The sequence below is a fragment of the Scyliorhinus canicula genome, chromosome 3 (assembly GCF_902713615.1).
Source record: "Scyliorhinus canicula chromosome 3, sScyCan1.1, whole genome shotgun sequence".
NCBI lineage: Eukaryota > Metazoa > Chordata > Chondrichthyes > Carcharhiniformes > Scyliorhinidae > Scyliorhinus > Scyliorhinus canicula.
Window position 1 is genome coordinate 148,104,906 of NC_052148.1, and position 21,936 is coordinate 148,126,841.

Consider the following 21,936-nt stretch of genomic DNA (forward strand, 5'->3'; position numbering starts at 1 on the left):
GCACACTTGCTACCAATTCTGCAACACCTAATTGACAATCAAACTGCTCAGAACTGCAGCATCCTATTTGACTCAAGCAGAGCTTCTGATCGTGAAGTCTCTCCATCATTATGATGTCTAATTTCTATCACATTGTCCATCCCTATTCTGCCTCAGTTCATTTGCTTTTGAAACCTCAATGTGTCATCGCCAGTGCTAGATTTGACTATTCCAATAGCTCCTTTGGTAAGGCTACCATTCTATACACTCTGCCAACTAAGCCTTTCACACAGCACATTGATCCTCAATGACCTACACTGACTCCTAGTACCCCATTATCTCCAACTTAAAATGATCTCCTTTGTTTCTCAGGACCATAACTCCTTTACCGTTCCCATATCCATAATTTTCTCCAGCCTTGCAACTCCTCGGAAATCTCTATTCCTCTATAGCCTCCTGCTTATTGACTATGCTTCACATTCTGGAATTCCTGCTCCAAATCTCTTCAATCCACTCTTCTCCTTTGAATATTGTCTTAAAACCAACTTCAAAACAAGCTTTTGGTAACTTCTTTGAATATTTGTCAGCTTGGCATCTTTCTTTTCTGATTATACATCAATAAGTACCTTGGGATATTTTCTGTGTTAAAAGAGACTTTCTAAATGCAAATTGTGTTTACAAGTACCAATGGTGTCTTGTCGAGGTTAAATTGACATTAGGATGACATGCCTGTCATAGATTGAAATAAAGCCTCTAGTCAAACCTGTAATCTGATGTGTAAGCCGAACAAGTCCAGAGTAATCTAATGTTTTGCTGGCAATTGAGCAACCTTCCAGAATTTGTATCTATTGCTGAGCTGGGATTCTTGCCACTTTGCCCCACAAGCTAATTTGCCAAGTAGTACAGTGATGAGAAAGCAACAGGAAGTTTACCGCTGTTGTGTTTTAAGCACAAGTTTTAGTTGAACTCCAGCAGTGCCCAAATATGCACGCTTGCAGCTTCCCAAAGCTGGACTACTGTGAGCACTGACGCTTGTTTAGCTTTAGAGAAGTGGGACTTCTTGCTGCACTTGAGAGTGTGTGCAAACAAAAATTGCATCTTTTTCCAATAGTTGGCTTCAGAGACTTTTAATCAACATGACGGCATTCCGTTCATTAGACATCTGTCAGAATTAAAAAGAAACCTGTCTTCTCTCCCACAGCCATTCCCCACAAAAAAAACCAAATAGCACCTAGTTTGTTACTACAACTTTATAACAAGTTTCTTTAGGTGATGGCCGGTGGTTCTTGCGCACACCTTAAAACTACAGCATTTTCAAAATCAACTTGCACTGATACATTCATTCTTGGCCTTAATGTAAATCTGAATGTAAATAAACAAAACCTATAAACGTCCAAGTCCTGTTACCTGAAGACTTTCTACAACAGGTACAGGTGTCACTGGTGCATGTACGGGCCCCATCCCCTCGTAGAAAGTGTATTCAGCCTTATCTGTGCTTATGATTGTCCAAGAGGCTCCATCGTTTATCATTTCTTTGTTTGGTTCTTTTGGACATGGAGTGGCCTGTTAGGGGAGGTAGGGAGGGGGCAAAATGAAATTAAAAAACACAACTGTGACCATGACACACAAACTAGATCCAAATTGCATTGATTTACTTTATGGAGGCACAAATTTGTAAATAGTGAAAGACCACTTCAGTTTTCAAAATACAATGGAACTTCTATTATCCATACTTGAATTATTTGCTAGTATTTTCACTGGACAAAAAATCTTGCACCACCGATTGCTTCCTGCGTGACAAAAATCAATGCAATGGCTGAAGATTCAATTGTATTTAATTACTTTTACTGCATGTTTTCAATCCTGTGTACGGTGTCATAGCAACTGAAGTTCTTCAAAATATTTTTACAAAAGGCCCTTACTATTTGTTACATGTGCAAGACCAGAGTTTTGGGATTCTTGGTTACCTTTTCATTTCCATTTCCCAATTGGTATAGTCCCAGTAATTATGGCAGATAATAGAAGTTCCACTGCAAATACATTTCCATTACTTAAAAATTATAGAATTTACATCCACAGCATAAAACAAAATCTTTAAAAAAATTACTTCGTTGCAACTGCCTTAACTGTAACATTTGATCTGTTCAGCCATACAGATTCAGGTTAAAATGAATAACCTATCAAAATTATATATATAAGCAACATAATCTTACTAAGATACAGGGTTAACAACTTGAAAATCTAAATTCATATTGTGTTGGGTGATGTCATTCCAGCTTTTAATATACTATTCCAAACAAAAGTGAATAGATGAATCTGTTCAACTTATGGCCAATGGTTTTACTATTACAAGCCTTATTTTTGACCACTGATTTTCACATGGGATCTATCAACATCCAAAATTGAAACTAAAACAGTTAGCTCAAGGATTTTCAACAATTTGCGTAAGTGATAGCATTCAAACTTCTGAATGAAAAGTTGTGTTCTCAAGACTCACTTCAGGGACTTGAACCCATGATTTAGGTCGACACTTCAGTGCAGCACTGAGGGAGAACTGTAATCCCAGAAGTGCTGTCTTTGGGGTGAAATGTCAAATCTAGTGTCTGCCTGTTACATGGACATGAAGGATTCCATGGCATTTTTCTCAAATAAGAAGAGAGTTTGTATAATGTACTAGCTAGAATTTATTCCCTTGATCACTAAACTCAAACTAACAGGAAATGCAAACTATTGTTTGTGGGGGTCCTGATTATTGAAAATTGCCTGCTCTGTCCGCCTAACAACAGTGGTTCACCATTAAAAAGAAATGCTGGGGGACTACCTATGGATGAAAAAAGACACCCATTTGTATAACGCATTATTTTTAATTTACACTGATTGAAGAAACAGCGAGCTGATTTTTCTTTAATTAATTTGTGGTATGTGAGTGTTGCTGGCTAGGTCACTCGGCTAAATCGCTGGCTTTTAAAGCAGACCAAGCAGGCCAGCAGCACGGTTCGATTCCTGTACCAGCCTCCCCGGACAGGCGCCGGAATGTGGCGACTAGGGGCTTTTCACAGTAACTTCATTGAAGCCTACTCGAGACAATAAGCGATTTTCATTTTTCATATGTTGCCCATCCCGATTTCCCTCGAGAATGTGGTGATGAGATACCTTCTTGAACCTGCTGCAGTCCAGAGGTAGAAGTGCACCCAGGGAGGGAGTTGCAGGATTTTGACCCATCAACAGTGAAGGAACTGCAACGTACTTCCAAGTCAGGATGACGTGTGGCTTGTAGGGGAACCTCTAGGTGGTGGAGTTCCCACGTTTCTGTTGCCCTTGCCCTTCTAGATTGGTAGTGGTTGCAGCTTTGGACCGTGCTGTTTAAGGAGCCATGGTGGGTTCCTGTTGCCACTGTGCATTGGTGGTGGAGGGGTGCCAATAAAGCAGGCTGCTTTACCCTGGATGGTGTCAAGCTTCCCAAATGTTGTTGCAGCTGCACTCATCCATCACACTCCTGACGTGTGCCTTCAGGACAGGCTTTGGGGGATCAGGAGTTGAGTTGCTTGCCAAAGGATTCCTAGCCTCTGACCTGCTTTTGTAGCCACAGTATTTATATGGCTAGTACAGTTCAGTTTCCGGTCAATGCTACCCTAGGATGCTGATAATGGAGTTCAACAGATTTTTAGGTGGCGAAATGACAATTTATGTTGGCTTACTAGCTAATTTCAGACACTGGTCCCACACGTACACTCCATCTGAAATTGAAAACACTGCAATTTGTCACGTTATGATCTTAATACTAGTATAAAACCGCCCCTCTGAAAGCTGTATAAAATTTAATGTAAATAAACATTCAAAGTAAAAAATATATTTTCAATTCCAATTTTTGTATTAAACACAAAACACCAATATCTATATTCAACCCACGGTTTCTCCCACTTTGAGAGTTGATTGATGCTTAAGAGGTGTAAAAATAAAATCAAACAAAATTTCCGATAGGTAGGTAGATTACATGATGTGGTACAGAGGTACACAGAGGCTGATGATTCCAAGATGGCCCTCAGTCTCTATTAACTATTGATCTCAGCTAGGACTGGCAGCAGGGGCAGCATATCACTCATTTCAAGTATCGGCAAATATTGGCCGGAGGGGGTGGGTAGAGTTGGAAAGAGGGCTGAAGTGATCAGATATCAACCAGAGTTCTTCACCCAGGTTCAAATAGAACACTGAACTTGCAAACAATCTTGCTCACTCACTGATAAATTACAGGGAGGGGATGCAATTGGTGAGGAGGGAACAGATAAATTAATAAAAGAATAGTTTGGATGAGGTAGATAGCTGTGGATACCAATGAAATTATATATCAAGATACAACTCCTTCCGCAATCAAAGGGAGAAGGAAAGGGTGCAGATTGTAAAGGATATTGAATGTCTGTTGAGAAGAAACAGCTAAAACCTTTAATGAAAAGGAAATATGTCTAACTTATTTGTCATTTTACCTTGAAAAATGACAATTTATGTTGGCTAAGTAACGCTCATTAAAATTTCTAGCTAATTTCAGAATACTGGTATTTTCAAAACCTAACAGTAGACTCCACCTCAAATTGAAAACATTGCCAGAAGATGGTTGCCAACCCCAAATGCTTGCATCCTATCCCTTTTTGTGGCAGTACAATGACACTGTAAAAATCCGACACGAAGCTTGGTCTAGCTACCGATAAAAGCTCACATTCTGTTTTTTAACTCTGTCATGGGATGGGAGGTCAGCATTTATTGCCCATCTCCAACTGCTTTGCACAATAGTGCTCTGCTTCCACATATTGTATCAAATTGTCCATTAAAAGACACTAAGTCAGTATTAGGAGGCATGTTTTGCTCCCTGCTGACCCAATGCCGAGAAAAGCCAAATTTGAAAATTTCTGAAGTTTGGCAAATAAACTCCTCTGAACAGTTTGGAATTAGGAATGCATCATTTGTAGAATCTCAAAAGCATGATTTGTGTGTGTTGGAAAAGTATTAACAACTGAGGAAATCAACATCAAAATCGTCCTGATGCAATACGTTACTGTACTACCCATCTGTAAATGATATTTCATACATTTCAGTTGAAGGAATAGGTTAGGAAGGGGGGAGTAATGCCATGAATATTCAAGTACCGCAACTCCATTATTCATTATTACTGCCCAGTAAACATGTTCTCAAAACAATTTGGAATGGAAAATAAACAGGAGCAAAGAGATTTTAGGAGCAAAGAGATTTTAGTATGTCCATCATCTACCTAGCAGACACATGTTTTGGTGTACTACAAATGTTTATGAATACCTGTATACAAATTGCTACATAATTTAACATTCATAAGATTGTACACGACAATAACCTTTGTTGAGAAACACCGTATACACTATCCACCTGCTTTGCTGTTTCTGCTCAATGGAACTCTGACCTTTAATTTAATAATCAGATCTCATCTATACCATGGGAAATAAGCAGTAAAGGCAGCTCAGAATGCTGGTGGTAGAACGTTCAAGACTAATAAACCATATTCATAGCTTCTCGACAGTGCTGTATCCCAGCTCTTCAAACTGCATGGTCTATGACTATGCCTGAATCCTTTTCACATACAAGCTGTCAATTTGCTCAGAATGCAACCAGAACAATGAGAGATGTGTATTCATGACATATTGCTATGTGGCTTATTTTTAACTCTCTTAGACACTGTCATCTTTGCAACAATGGACATAATTTCAAATGCAGGGCTAACTATCACTTAAAAAATTATAGCTACCACAGCACACTAAAGAAAAAGAAATGGCCCAGTGATTCATGAGCATAATTTTGCTTCAATTCTTGGTTCTCTTAATCAAAGTCAAATTTAAGAAACATCTATATTAGCTATATCTAACTATACCCAATTGTTTGATATTGGGTGAAATAACATCCAAAAATAATTAATCTGTGTAACATTTTCTTACTTGGAATTGGATTATCCTTTCTTGTGAAAGACATAGGTACATCCTTTCTGTATCCTTCAGGTAAAATGCACACTTATGGAGCTGTGATACCGGGTCGTCTGCATCTAATAATGCTGTCTGTTTATCCACTTTACGAATGATCTGCAAGAGATCAAGTCATTTAACGTCAGTTTACTGGATATCAGATGGTCTTAGTTATGAAAGGGGGAATAGAAAAGGCCCTTTTGTAATTACTTCAACAAAAAAACCAATCTCATGTTGTGTTCACAACATTGGTATAACAGAACGGCCACCTTATTTAACATATTGACATTGGATGAAAAAGTGAACCCCTGCAGAAAGGGAAATACTTCCAAATTCTGGATTCCTGCAGTGAGCACAAGGTTAAGATCTGTCAACTGGTTGCAAGTCATGACTTTACTGATGGGGTGTTTGTTACTAGGGCTATTAACCTGGCATTACAGTAGCTCAGTTTCTGAAACATACAAGATCATGAGGAGACTTGACAGAATGGATGCCGGGTAAATGTTTCCTTGTGCAGGAGAGACCAGAATGAGGGGACCCAGTTTAAGAATACAAGGTCTCCATTTGGATGGAGATGAGTAAAAATGCTTTCAGTCACTAGTCTGTGGAATTTTCTTCTCCAATCATTTAATTTATTAAAGGAGGAGTTGGATAGATTTTTTGATTGACAAGCGTGTCAAAGGTTATGGGGACAAACAGAAAAGTAGATTTGAGATTATAATCACATCAGCCATGATATTATATGGTGGAACAGGCTCAAAGAGCCCATTGGCCTATTACTAATTCCTACGTTATCTCAAACAAATGGTTGCGTCTCGTGTTCCTGTAACATGGAATCCAAATGTACTGGAGATGAGGCTTTTGCCAATGCACAAATGGGGTGCCGCCAGGCAATCTTCCTACTCATCATGAAGTAACCTGCATGGTTTAAATTTGTTTGATTTGGGAATACCTGTAGATTAAATACCCAAACAGATCAGTTTGTTTTGGCCTCTTGCACCAGGCTGAACGTTGAGCCTCATCGGCCTCCAAAGCAAATATCACGAATATAAATGGAAATTTATATTGGACCCTTCTCTGATATTCAAGATATCATTAGTATTTTGGGGCAGGAGTTTCATTATTTCCAAAACACAGTTTTTAAAATAAACATGCCGGCTGCATAGTATTTTTGGCTAATTTTGTCAAACAGACAATTCTTTAGCAGTGTTTTTTTATAAAACGTACTTTAAAAAAGGTACATGCAGCAAACATTTTTGTTCATCAAGTTTGTTCATGTCAGTGATAGGAAACACTGGTAACATTTTAGCTCTGAGGTCATGGTGTTGCATTTCTAGAGTAGGAATAATTAGTAGCAGGTTAAAGCTCCTATTGTTCTATTCTAACAAAATGCATTAATTCAAATTCTGAGGAGTTGGCCCTGCTGCATCAGAGTGAATTTATTTATTTCTTACTGTACTCACTTTTATGATCTTTAGACTGCTCAGTGTCACGCTTGTCACAATTGGCAGCAATTTAATTTGAGCAATAAGGCTGTGGGATTGAGTATATACTCTATACTGATGTTCCAGGATAGTACTGGGATGGTGATATGCTGTCAGAACATTTTGCCCAAAAAATGACAACTAAGATCGAGCCTTCCTATTAATGTGGGCATGAACAATTTAAGCCATTATTGAAAGAGCAAGGATTATACCTCCGTGAAGTACCTTGGGATTATTTGTGTTAAGAGGGACTTTCTCAATGCAAATTGTGTTTACAAGCACCCGTAGGGTTAAATTGACATTAGGATTACATGCCTGTTTTAGATTGACATAAAGCATATAGTCAAACCTGCAATCTGATGTGTAAGCCAAACAAATCCAGAGTATTACAAGGTGCAGCTGACAACTGAGCAACCATCCAGGAGGTTGTATCTATCGCTGAGAGCTGGGATTCTTGCCACATTACCCTACAAACTAATTTGCCAAGTAGCAGAGTGATGGGCAAGCAACAGGAAGTTTATGATTATTCTGTGCTTTAAGCACACGTTTTGGATGAACTCCAGCAGTGCTCTTAAGACTGGTCTATTGAGAGTGCTGACACAAGTTAGAGAAGTGAGACTTGAGGTGTGCAAACAAAAATTGAATATTTTTCCAATAGCTGGGTTCAGAGACTTTTGTTGACATTCCGTTCATTGGTTATCTCAATCTTTGCCTGCATTTCTCCCTCAATCAATAGCACCAGAAGCAGATTAACAAATCACTGATCTCAATTGGTATTTACTTACTTCCTTGTGCAAAAAATTTGCTGCTGCTTTTGCTGATAAACAGGAGCTACATTTGGAAAATTAATTCCTTGACTAAGTGCTTGGAGACATTCTGATGTTGCAATACGGTGTTATACCAATGCAAAGTCAAATTGTTTTCTTTTTTTTTGCTGAACCCAAATCCACTTTTTTTGAACCTGTCTTTCAACATTAACTAAATCAGTAGCTAATTAAATCTCAGACAGCAAATGCACCCTATGCTGTAGTAGAATGCATGATACTTCGGGCATGTTGCCTATTCTGAATGAGCCGATTTCAATATGCCACAGTTAGGGATCAATTAAAGGACAAATGTTTCTGAGATCACTATCCATGACTTTTTTTGTTCAAGGCTCAACTATTAAAAACAGCTTTGCCAGGATATTGTTCATCAATGCACTCAGACTAGAATCATATGAAGAACTGAGCTCGAGCAAATTGCCAAAGGTCTGTTAATAGCCATGCAACTGTACTGTCAAGCACATGTTTTTCTGCCTTTGAGATACAAAGATGGCAAAATAAACTGGTCTATAAAATGCTAAACATTTAGGTTAGAGTACTAAATTATTTTTAAAAACCACTGTACCAGTCTGGGGAGTGCCATTCCAGTAACAGAACATACTAGCTTCACTGTCTGACCATAATGAATGTATCCGTCCCGCACTGTGAATTCCTCGCCCTCTGATTCTTCATCATCCACTGCAGATAACAAAAAATATATTTATCATACATACTTTGAATCCAATTAAGTTGCGTATTCAGTTAATGAGTCTGTTCAAAACACCTCTGTACAATAACATATGCATTACCTGCAAATGGCTACTGAAAGATGCCCTCAAATCATTGAAATTCTTTTGATCAAAAAGAGCTACGCGCACATGTTCGATCACTGATTATATTGCTTATCGAGCACAATTGCTGATTAGTGCAAGACTAATGTTTTTATAATTAACGTCGTATGGCACCTGTAGAATCCGCATAAAGTAGCTTGCATAAATGGCATAGAAAATACTGGATATAGCTTTATTAGCAATACAACACGTCTCCACTCCCCTAAGGTTCTTCTTCCCCGAGCTGCACCCAGGTCAGGGTTTTTATACAAATGAGGGCTCCCTGCTACCAGGGAAGTTCGTATTCTGTGGAGTTCACAGGACACCGGATGGTTCTTATCCCTTGACCTCCACTGGGGTTATAACAGCACCAAAAAGAACAGATCAATACTAGTATCCAATTACACTGGCTTGCAAGTGCTTTTATTAACTAGATTGAAGATATAGTGAACCCTTGGAGCAGGCTGCTACTTCGGAAGGTGGTTGCACCTTCAAAGCAGTAAGAACAACAAGTTCCAAGAGCACGAACAGTAAGTGAAAGACTTTGAATTAGTTTCAAAGTTTGGAAGAAATAAGGTCCCCAAAATCCTGGGTATTTCAAAAAGGCTCGAACATATTAATTTTCTTTGCAGAAAATGGGTCCCCTATATTAATGGATGTTGCATCTCGTTCCCCGTTGCTTTCTCCATGGCAACGCCTCAGCCAGAGTCGACTTGCCAACCAATCAGCATTCTTTTCTTCGGTAGTACAAACTGTGATCATTTGAAATTGGCATTCGTGAATTTGTCTCAAGTGCAAAACATAAAGCTTCAGCAACTTGTCTCTCTTTTCAGCAATTTACATGGAACTGAGGATCTGCCCTTCGCGAGCATGCAGTCAGCAGGCATTCCCAGGTCTGACACCACAGTGCCAAAAAAAGGGAAGATCCCATCTATTTTGTTCTGATCTCTATGCGAGGACCGTTCTACAGTGGCAGACAGGAAAATCACAAACAATTAATTTGTTAGATTTGACCCCAGGTCCCAAGTTAAAGACCACTGTCTAACCCAATGCATCATCCACCTTCTATTTGTGCTTTGTAAACCTTTCCCCCAACTCAAAGACAAATCTGCTTAAATCGCACTTTCGCTGAAACATCAGAAAGGAGTAGCCATAAAGGTTCCAAGTCCACCACCATAAATACTTCTAAGACATGGTCAAACCTGTGAACATACCTGACTCCAGTTACACTCTTTCACACCAGAGACTGACAATAACCACCCAACTAACTGTATTAGGTTGTGAGACTCTGTCCACATCAGCTTATTTGCAAAAGATAATTCCCAGAAGCACATCAAATAATGGACTACATAAAAATAATAAGAATCTTTATTAGTGTCACAAGTAGGCTGACAACACTGCAATGAAGTACTGTGAAAATCCCCCAACTTTTGTGGCATGGAGAGAAGAAATGTGTGAGCATAATGGAAGTGGTGGGCAAGGGAGGACAGTGGGTGGGGAGAGTGGTGGCTTTAGCACAGGGAAAGAAAGAGAAAGCAGGGAGGGGGAGGGAGGGGGAAGGACAGACTGACAGATATAAAATGGTAGTGTAGGGACAGGGTTGGATAGTAAAGATGTCTACAAAGAACACAGATGGGGACTTCCGGTTGCGGCTATGCGGAGCTAAGCCGCACGTTCGGCAGCTCCCGCTACTTAAGGACTTTTGGGCCGATTTGAGGGCCCCAAACGGCGCTGTTTCAACGAATCTGTGTGGGGGAAGGTGTCTAGAGGAGCATTCCCCATAATTTATGGTGCTCACCCGGAGTGGGGCAAAGGAAAAAGCTGCAGCAGCTCCCCAAGAAAAGCGGGGGAAGAAGGACAAAATGGCGGCCGGCGGAACACCCGAGGACTGGTGGAAGTGGGCACAGGACCAGCAGGCTTCTCTTCTGCGCTGTTTTGCGGAGCTGAAGGCTGAGCTGCTGGACTCCCTGAATGCGACTACCAACAAGCTGCTTGGGACCCAAGCGGCCCAGGAGGCGTCCATTCAGGAGTTGCATCAGCAGGCCTCTGAGAGAGAGGAGGAGGCTGTGGTCCTCGTGGGGAAAGTGGAGTTGCACAAGGCACTTCACAAAAAGTGGCAAGACCGCTTAGAGGAGCTGGACGTTCGCACGAGGCGAAAGAATTTGAGGATCCTGGGCCTGGCGGAGGGGCTGGAGGGGTCGGATCTCCCGGCGTATGTGACCACGATGTTGAGCTCGTTGATGGGGGCGGAGTCCTTCCATTTGCCCCTGGAACTTGAGGGAGCACACAGAGTGCTGGCCAGGAGGCCTAAGGCAAATGAGCCCCCGCGGGCGGTGCTGGTGCGGTTCCATCGATTCAGCGACTGGGAGTGTGTGCTGCGCTGGGCCAAGAAAGAGAGGAGCAGCAAGTGGGAGAATTTGGTAGTGAGAATCTACCAGGACTGGAGTGCGGAGGTGGCTAAGCGGCGGGCCGGGTTCAACCGGACGAAGGCAGTGCTGCATGTCAAGCAGGTCAGATTTGGAATGCTGCAGCCTGCGCGCCTGTGGGTGACATACAAGGACCGGCACCACTACTTCAAGTCCCCGGAGGAGGCGTGGGCCTTTGTACAGGCGGAGAAGCTGGACTCTAACTAGGGCCTGGGGACACACTATGGCCGTTGCTGTTTTCGCTGTTGCTGTTCTTCAACTTTGACATGTGTGTTTTTTATGCTGGTTTTCTTTTTGCTCTGTTTCTGGGTGGGTCTGTCTGTTGGGTATGGATGTGGGGTATGTGGGGAATGTTGGGGGTTTGTATTTTATATGTTCTCTTCTGTACAGGGCTGGGGGTTGGGGTGAAACTGGATTTTGGGGAGCTGCGTCAGAAGGGTGGGGTGTGGCAGTGTGAAAGTGCGGGCCTTCCTCTGGTTTCCCGCGCCGTGGGGCGGGGGGGGCAGAGTGGGCGTGGCCTCTACTGGTTTTCTTTCCCGCGCTGAAGCGGTGCCAAGGAGGTGTGGCAAGAGGGGGATGACCCCATGCCGGAAGGGGATGGGTTTTGGCGGGAGCTGCCGGGGTCAGCAGAAGTCAGCTGACTCACGGAAGTACCATGGAGGGTGCGTCGTGGCTAGGAGGGGTCCCAGCCTGGGGGGGGGGGGGGGGGGGGGGGGGGGGGGCGATACCGGGTTGCTGCTGGAATGGCCAGGAAGGAGCTGGTGTGGGCCGGGGGGGGTAGAGGAGAGGCGTTATCGTCATGGGGAACGGGTCGGGTGGGGCGAGCTGGCCTGGGGCGAGCAATCGATAAGCTATGGCTAGCCGGCGGGGGAGGGGGGCGGGTTGCCCTCTGATACGGCTGATTACCTGGAACGTGAGGGGGCTGAATGGGCCGGTTAAGAGAACTAGGGTATTTTCTCACCTGAAGGGGTTGAAGGCGGACGTGGCTATGCTCCAGGAGACCCACTTGAAGGTGGCGGACCAGGTTTGTCTGAGGAAGGGGTGGATGGGGCAGGTTTTTCACTCAGGATTGGACGCGAAGAACCGGGGGGTGGCAATTCTGGTGGGGAAGAGGGTGGCGTTCTAGGCGGCTGAGGTGGTGTCGGACAAGGAGGGCAGATATATTATGGTGAAGGGTAGGCTGCAGGAAGAGAAGCTGGTTAATGTATATGCCCCGAATTGGAATGATGCTGGCTTCATGAGGCGCTTGTTGGGCCGCATTCCGGACCTGGAGACAGGGGGCCTGATCATGGGGGGAGACTTTAACACAGTGCTGGATCCAGCGCCGGCCCTAGGGTTGCTGGCGCCCCGGGCAAGCTGCACTTCGGCGCCCTTGGGGGGGGCAGGGCCGAGGGGGGGGCGGACCCGAGGGGGGGGCGGGCGGACCCGAGGGGGGGGGGGGGGGGAGCGGACCGAGGGGGGGGGACGGGCGGGGGGAGCGGACCGAGCGGGGGGGCGGACCGAGGGGTCGGCGGACCGAGGGGGGGGGCGCCCTGGGGGAGGGCGGGCACCGTGCATGCGCTGGTTGGCACCAGCCCAACTGCGCATGCGCGGGACCCGAGTCTCTGGCGCCCCCAAGCACATGGCGCCCCGGGCGACTGCCCGAGTTGCCGGTGCCTTGAGCCGGCTCTGGCTGGATCCCCCACTGGACCGGTCCAGTTCAAGGACGGGTAGGAGACCGGCGGCGGCCAGAGTACTGAGGGGATTCATGGACCAGATGGGAGGGGTGGATCCCTGGAGGTTTGGGAGACCGAGACCTGATGGAGGGGGCGGGGGCAGCATGGAAACGGATGGAGAGGGTGTCCTGTGGAGATACAAGCCTGGGGGCCCTGGTAACGGCGCCGTGGCCGCTCCCTCCCACGAGGTATACCACGATTCCGGTGGTGGCGGCTACCCTCAAGATTTGGGGGCAGTGGAGGCGACATAGGGGAGAAGTGGGGGGCTCGATGGAGGCTCCGTTAAGGGGGAACCATAGGTTCGTCCCGGGGAACATTGATGGAGGATTTCAGGGTTGGCACAGAGCGGGCATCAGACAGCTGAGGGACCTGTTTATCGATGGGAGGTTTGCGAGCCTGGGGGAGTTGGAGGAGAAATTTGGGCTCCCACGGGAAACATGTTCAGGTATCTGCAGGTAAAGGCATTTGCTAGACGGCGGGTGGAGGGATTCCCTTCGCTTCCCGCGAGGGGGGTGAGTGACTGGGTGCTTTCGGGGGTCTGGGTCGGAGAGGGGAAGATATCTGATATCTACAAGGTTATGCAGGAGGTGGAGGAGGCGTCAGTAGAGGAGCTGAAAACTAAGTGGGAGGGGGAACTGGGGGAACAGATCGAAGACGGGACATGGGCTGATGCCCTGGAGAGAGTTAATTCTTCCTCCTCATGTGCGTGGCTTAGCTTCATCCAATTCAAGGTGCTGCACCGGGCCCACATGACTGGGACGAGGATGAGTAGATTCTTTGGGGGTGAAGACAGGTGTGTCAGGTGTTCGGGAAGTCCAGTGAACCATGCCCATATGTTCTGGGCATGCCCGGCACTGGAGGAGTTCTGGAAGGGGGTGGCGAGGACGGTGTCGAGGGTCGTGGGATCCAGGGTCAAGCCAGGCTGGGGACTCGCGATTTTTGGGGTTGGGGTGGAGCCGGGAGTGCAGGAGGCGAAAGAGGCCGGTGTGCTGGCCTTTGCGTCCCTAGTAGCCCGGCGAAGGATTTTGCTACAATGGAAGGATGCGAGGCCCCCAAGCGTGGAGACCTGGATCAATGACATGGCGGGTTTTATTAAGCTAGAGAAGGTCAAATACGCCCTGAGAGGATCGGTACAAGGGTTCTTTAGGCGGTGGCAACCTTTCCTCGACTTTCTGGCTCAACGATAGGGTACTGGGACAGTAGCAGCAGCAACCCGGGGGGAAGGGGGGGAAGGGGGATGGACGGACGATGACTATGTTTGTTTATTTAATTTAAATTTATTTTTAAGTTCTCTTGTTGGGGTTGGGGAGGATGTGATACATGTGTTGATACGGTCTGGGGGGTGTTACAGTTGTTATGGGTTATTTTGTTGCATTTCATTGTTTGTTGTTATATGTTATATTTTCTGTAAAAAATTCCAATAAAAATTATTTTTTAAAAAAGAACACAGATTGGGAAATAAACTTGCAATGTTGATTCCGTCATTTATTTATTGTCATTATCATTTTTGATCCATGAATCATTAATGGAGACAAAGTTGGGCGGGGGTTGATAAACACAAGAGTTGCAAAATAGTGCACTGTGCTATGAAGATTTAGATTTTAAACAGAAGAACTAAGACTTCTGGCACTTGAGAGATCAGAAGGATTTGGTTTGATTCGTTGGCCGATGGCCAATGGATTGGCCAGGGATAATACTCTGCCTGGCAACAGACAGCAATTGGGTTTTTCTAGATGGAGGTGTTCAGAGGACTCAGCAGAGAAAGCTCCTGGACGCTGAGAGGAGAGGTTGTGTGTTTCTCACTCTTTCTCCCCCATATATTTCCTGTCTGTTTTTTGTCTGTAGATAATCGAGACCCTGATAAGTCTACAGTGAAACCTATTACAGACAAAGCAAAGATGTCATCCTACAGGATGCCTAGGCTGAAGAAGAATCTAACTGGATGACATCCATCTGAAACAGTGACTTTTATTCTTTTACTTTTCGTAGTATTCTTTTTTACACCCCTCTTTCCCATCTGTTTGTCTGTCTTATAGAGGGTGGGGCGAGTTATACTGTGGGGAGGGGGGGGAAGCAATTAAAATAGTTAACTAATTGTATTTGTTGTCTATTTAGTTATAGTTATTAATAAAAGTTAATTATTTAAATTTACAAACCTGGTGACTGTAGTTATTGGGCAGCCAAAGACCAAAAACTCCAGATAATTTTAAAATTAAGAGTTAATTTCAACTGTGATGCGACTCTGGGTCAAGTGGGGCAGAATTGACCACGCACTAGCCCACTAGTAACAAATGTTAATTATTTTGTTCTCCACAAATATTTCCAGCAAACTTTGTACAGTAAACATGCTCCCAAACAGAAACTACATATAGCATATAAAATAAAAGCGAAGGCCATATAAAAGGAGGGAAACAAAACAGTCCTATAATTTACAACTGGTCCCATTCCACTGCAGAAGTTTGACAGGATGAAAGATGCAACATTCAATTTAATAACAATCCACAAATTATTTCTGCTGCAAAGTGAAGTGAAAAATATAGTTGAAGATAACTATGTTTGATAAACTATGTAAATCACATAGTACTTTTGTCATAATCAAAGAGAAACTACCACAGAACTAAAGCACTTCCAAAATGCACAATCTTCTGACAGTTAAATTAAGATTGTGCCTGGAGTATGACTAACTCCACATTTGTCCGCTACATATCACAATCATCAAAGGCGCTAAATTTCCCATTAGGCCTCCCAATAGTAAACAAACAGTCAATACGATATTTTGTACTAACACTGGTCTAAAGAAACCTTTTAAAATTCTATACTATTATCATTCACATGTATTAATCAAGAATTAGAACATAGAAAAATACAGCACAGAACAGGCCCTTCAGCCCACGATGTTGTGCCAAACATTTGTCCTAGATTAAGAACAAATGAATCTACACCCCCTCATTCTACCGTAATCCATGTACCTATCCAATAGCCGCTTGAAGGGCCCTAATCTTTCCGACTCAACAACTTCCACAGGCAGTGCATTCCATGCCCCCACTACTCTCTGGGTAAAGAACCTACCTCTGACATCCCCACTATATCTTCCACCATTCACCTTAAATTTATGTCCCCTTGTAATGGTTTGTTCCACCCGGGGGAAAAATCTCTATCTATTCCCCTGATCATCTTATAAACCTCTATAAAGTCGCCCCTCATCCTTCTCCGTTCTAATGAGAAAAGGCCGAACACCCTCAACCTTTCCTCGTAAGACCTACTCTCCATTCCAGGCAACATCCTGGTAAATCTCCTTTGCACCTTTTCCAAAGCTGCCACATCCTTCCTAAATTGAGGCGACCAGAACTGCACACAGTACTCCAAATGTGGCCGTACCAAAGTTTTGTACAGCTGCATCATCACCTCACGGCTCTTAAATTCAATCCCTCTGCTAATGAACGCTAGCACACCATAGGCCTTCTTCACAGCTCTATCCACTTGAGTGGCAACTTTCAAAGATCTATGAACATAGACCCCAAGATCTCTCTGCTCCTCCACATTGCCAAGAACCCTACTGTTAACCCTGTATTCCGCATTCATATTTGTCTTTCCAAAATGGACAACCTCACACTTTTCAGGATTAAACTCCATCTGCCACTTCTCAGCCCAGCTCTGCATCCTATCTATGTCTTGTTGCAGCCGACAACAGCCCTCCTCACTATCCACAACTCCACCAATCTTCGTATCGTCTGCAAATTTACTGACCCACCCTTCAACTCCTTCATCCAAGTCATTAATGAAAATCACAAACAGCAGAGGACCCAGAACTTATCCCTGCGTGTATACAATTATATTGTATAATTGATAGCTAGCCAGACCCGGATGATTAAGCAAGCAGTGAGTCTCAATGAATAACTGAAGAATAAAGTAATAAAGTAGTTACTAAGGCTGGATAATAGTCTAATGTTTGAAGTTTAAAATAATAATTTGCTCTGTAAGCTTTGTAGGGAAAAAAAGGAGCGGTTGGATACTGAATGAAACATGGACCTCATTCGTCCTTGGTCATCTGGGGCAGGTGTTTGGAAAATGAACGAAGATGTGCACAAATTCAGATAAAAGATCACAAACCATCTCATTGCGTCGCTCAAAGGAACAATGTATGTAAACAGTTAAATCCAATAACCTTGAATGTTTAAGTGGTATTACATCTCATTCTTCTCCAAAGAATATAGACTTAATTTACTCCGCTTCTCATGATTGGGCAACTGCGTATCCCAGGGACCGATCAAGTGAACCTTAATTCAAGTCCTGTTTCTGAGATTGCCGATTAGGCCAATCTTACAGCTCACAAAGCTGCAGGAATCCCAATGAGTATGTTGACCAGCAAAGGTAGACAGTAGTAGGTAAACCGATTAGCGGATTGCTCCATTAGCATGTCAAGAAAAGGGAGCTCATTAGACTGTTCCATTTCAAAGGTGAATAGGAGTGTGGGACGAGGCACATTAAGGGGTGTAAAGAAACTCTTGGGTGCAGCTCCAGATTCAAATATATGTAACAAATGCAGGATTTTTGATATATTGGATTATAAGCATTTGACAAATTAAGGGTTAGAGTGTGTTTGACTGCAGTGATCATGATTTTAAAAGAATCTTGTTTTGCAAGACCAGAAAGCTTTTAGGAGCCAGAGGTGAAATTGATCAAGAGTAGAAAGCCTGGGCTAATGCACTGTTGTTTGACTAGGGGGGGGGGGGGGGGGGGGGTCCCTGGGAAGTTAATGTGTTTTCAGCTTGGGGGAGATGATGTCATTGCTGAGTGGAGCTAAGGCATTCAGGCATTTTTGAGAAAGCTTTGGAGTCAAGTTCTGATCTGGCTAACACCAAGTCCACAAGTAAGGTCTTTTGCTCTCACAGGAGAATAGTACCTAAAGCAGTACAGACGTCCGAGGACAAGGGGGAAGTTGAAACAAATCAGGTGAAACAGCTTTTTGAAGATATACAGACAGAAACTGCAGAGGCTCGAACAGGAGCCAAATCTGTTTGAGAAAACAAGTATTACTCTGTGCTTGTGGGAGAGGGATTTTTCTTGTTGTTTAATTGGGAATAGATATTTAAGGATACTGTATTTAATGTTGTGCGTTTTTAAAAAAAAGATATCTTATTCCAAACACATTCAACAAAATAACACAAGCTTAACATCCAACCAAACTATACAGTTTGTACATTTTTCCCCTTTTAATCCCCCCTCGACAAACAGCTCATCAAATATAGCCATGAAAGGCCTTCACCGTACCTCAAAGCCCTCCTCTGACCTCCTTAAGGGAAATTTGATTTTCTCCAGCCTGATGAAATTCATACACATTGCCTAGCGGCGTAGCCGACCTCCAATTCAAAATTATCTGTCACCCGACAATCAGAGAGGCGAAGGCCACGACGTCCAGCATCTCTGACAACCCAAAGATCGTCACCATAGCGTCTGGCTTCACCTCAACCCCTACAATCCTCAATAGGGTCCCGAACACCGCCTCCCAAAAGTTCTCCAACCCCGCACAACCCCAGAACATACGAGCATGATTTGCTGGCCCCCTCCCCTACTTCACACCTGCCTGCTACCCCCAGAGAAAATCCACTCAGAGTCATGGAGACACTATGCACCACCTTACATTGTGCCCTTCTCACAACCTGCATTCCCACCCAGCCTCATGTCATCGGCAAACCCATACACATTCCCTACAACCCGATCCAAGTCATCAATATAGAGTGAACAGCAGAGGATCTAGCACCGATCCCTGCAGCACACCAGTCCCAGCACACCTGAAACCTGAAAATAAACAGTAATTATGTTTACATTTACAAACCAGGTGACTGGGCAGCCTAGGGCCAAAGACTTTGGGTATTTTTCTAAGAATTATTGTTTAATTCACTTGTGTTGCGATTCCGGGGCATGTGGGGCTGGAATTGACTGCGTACTAGCCCAGGGTGTCAGAACAACATACATGGCAAACACAAAGCTTGAAAAAAACAATTTTCTCGCGTACAACAGTACCTCAGTAACAAACAGGGAAAGGCTCCCAGCTTAAAACTCTGCCCTGTTCAGGTTTTCCAATAGATCTGCATCAATAAATACATTGGATAACATTCTAAGAGCCAACCCAATGCCCAAAACCTTTTTCTCTTACTAGAAAATGCTTTTTTTTTTAAAAATGCATTGGAGATTTCTAATTGCAGAACAATGGCTTTGTTTAAAATTACATATAATACAAAAATAACGCACAAGTCAGGAATGCACAGCAAAGTGCACCAAGATAGGGCTGCTTACATAAATGGATGTAAAATGCTCCCCACTGTTGTGAACTGGCATGGAAATTTCCTCCTTCTACATGTAGATAACGTGTACTGACAGTCTGTGAACGAAGTCTGTTAAATAATGCCACCTTTGTTCCTGATGCAATACATACTAAAAAAAGAAAAATTAAACAGAATTATAGGAAATTGCAACAAAATAATCAGAGATAATGGTTGGGTGGTATGACCTCATTGAAGGCTCAACTTTCAAATAAAAATCTCAAAATTTATTCCACAAGTATTTTAGATTGTAGCCATTTATTAAGATGTCTAAGTATCTGCACAGTCAAAACTGGCAAATTTTGTTTCAGCTACAATAAATACCCAATCCTATTTCATTACTTTTCCTTTAAAGAACACTACAGCACAGTAACAGGCCTTCAGCCCTCCAAGCTTGCACTGGTCACGATACCAACGTTTGCCAAAATCCTCAGCACTTCCTTGTGACGTATCCCTCTATACCCATCCTATCCATGTGCTTGTCAAGATGTCTTTTCAACGCCATTAAAGTATCTGCTTCTACAACCTCCCCTGGCAACACGTTCCAGGCACTCGCCACCCTCTGCGTAAAATACCTGCCTCGCGCATCTCCTCAAAACTTTGCCCCACAGACCTTAAAGCTATGCGCCCTGGTGACTGACCCCTCCACCCTGAGAAAGAGTGCCTGCCCATCCACTCTATCCATGCCCCTCAAAATCCTGTAGATTTGTAACAGGGCTCCCCTCAACCTCTGTCTTTCTAAAACAGTCCAAGTCTATTCAGCCTCTCTACATATCTAACATCCTCCAGACCAGGCAACATCCTGGTAAACCTCCTCTGCACTCTCTCCAAGGCCTGCACATCCTTCTGATAGTGTGGCGATCAGAATTCTGCGTAATATTCCAAGTGCGGCCGTACCAAGGTTCTATACAACTGTAGTATGACTTGCCAGTTTTTATACTCGATGCCCCATCCAATGAAGGCAAGCATTCCGTATGCTTTCTTCACTACCTTGTCCACTTATGTTGCCACCTTCAAAGATCTGTTGACATACACGCCCAGATCTCTCTGACTTTCTATATTCCCAAGAGTTTTGCCATTTACGATATATTTCCCCTCTGTTAGACCTTCCAAAATGCATTACCTCACATTTGTCCGGATTAAACTCCATTTGCCATTTCTCTGCCCCAGTCTCCAACTTATCTATGTCCTGCTGTATCCGCTGACAATCCTCAACACTATATACCACTCCACCAACCTTAGTGTCATCCGCAAACTTACTAATTACAATTCTTCTCTTCCTACTTATTCATGTCTTGATATTTTTTCATCCATTTCTCTCAATTACTCTGTCCTGTTTTATAAAAAAAACTATCAACTGAAAATTTAGACTTTCACCAACAACTATTGCTGGAGTAATGAATAGCTGAGCCAAGACCAGGAAGGACCCAGATTTGATCTGCAAGTTAGCTGATCTCAGCTAATACAAGCACTTTAATTGGGCTTCAGTGCCACAAGTTTAGGGAAAGAAATGAACTACTGGTCCCATTACCAACTACCATTCAGCAGGTTCTGTTGGAAATAAAATAAAATATGTGGACTTTGGAAGGATAGGGTTGGTTCAGCAGTTATGCAGTCCACTGTAGAATTGTCCACTGCTAAGACTCAAAATGAACAATGGACAACTTGGGTTAAGGTACCAGCAAGTAAGTCAGGTCTGTGAGACCATATCCAGTAAAGAGTCAACAATTTCATCAGGAGAATAAAAAACAAACCAAGATCTACAAAAGCAAAATACTACGAATGCTGGAAATCGGAAATAAAAACATGAAATACTCAGGCCAGGCAGTATCTGTAAACAAAAAAAAGAGTTACTATTTCAGGGAATTGGGGGGGGGGGGGGGGGGGGGGGGGGAAGTAGAAATACACAAGAACAAATTACGCATTTCATGGCCTTTGCTTGGAGTGTTCTATAATTGGTCACTGTGATCAGTTAGGGTCCTTGGATATTCCCTTCTGTGGATAACTACCGTACTCCATCCTACTTAACTCAGCCATCAGAGCAAAGATGCAAATTCATCATGCAGAAATCTCAAGCTCTATGAAGCTCAGCAGGTACTGTATCAATGTAGAATATCTTTAGCTCATAAAAATCTTGTGCAACTTTGTTCTGTGCAAACACACTGAAAATAAGTAGCTTTATAATTTCCCCTCTGATGGAGATGGCTAATTTTACAGGGCTTTGCCAACCTTATTGAATGTGAAATTTCAATACATTCTGGTTCAGCTTTCCTGTCCCGCCTCCCAACCAAACTGCCGCCCTTGAAAGTACACAATTTACTTTTGACTAATATATGTGTACTCATAGTAACCCTCAAGCTTGAGGCTATAGAATGACCAAATTATTTCTGAGTGAGAT

The 21,936-nt window shown here is 43.5% G+C and overlaps 1 protein-coding gene across 3 annotated transcripts in view; it reads right to left on the reverse strand.

The window, feature by feature from the left end:
• Positions 1-21,936, reverse strand: part of rbpjb (recombination signal binding protein for immunoglobulin kappa J region b) — a 123,335-nt gene that overhangs the window by 11,681 nt on the left and 89,718 nt on the right. For 2 of the 3 annotated variants that reach the window (XM_038791452.1, XM_038791453.1), the window contains 4 exons: positions 19,513-19,650; positions 8,831-8,943; positions 5,934-6,074; positions 1,387-1,542 (listed from right to left, as the gene is read on the reverse strand). In XM_038791452.1, the coding sequence (XP_038647380.1) occupies positions 1,387-1,542; positions 5,934-6,074; positions 8,831-8,943; positions 19,513-19,650 (548 nt within the window). The remainder of the gene's footprint in view (positions 1-1,386; positions 1,543-5,933; positions 6,075-8,830; positions 8,944-19,512; positions 19,651-21,936) is intronic. The other variant, XM_038791454.1, reaches the window with a different exon arrangement.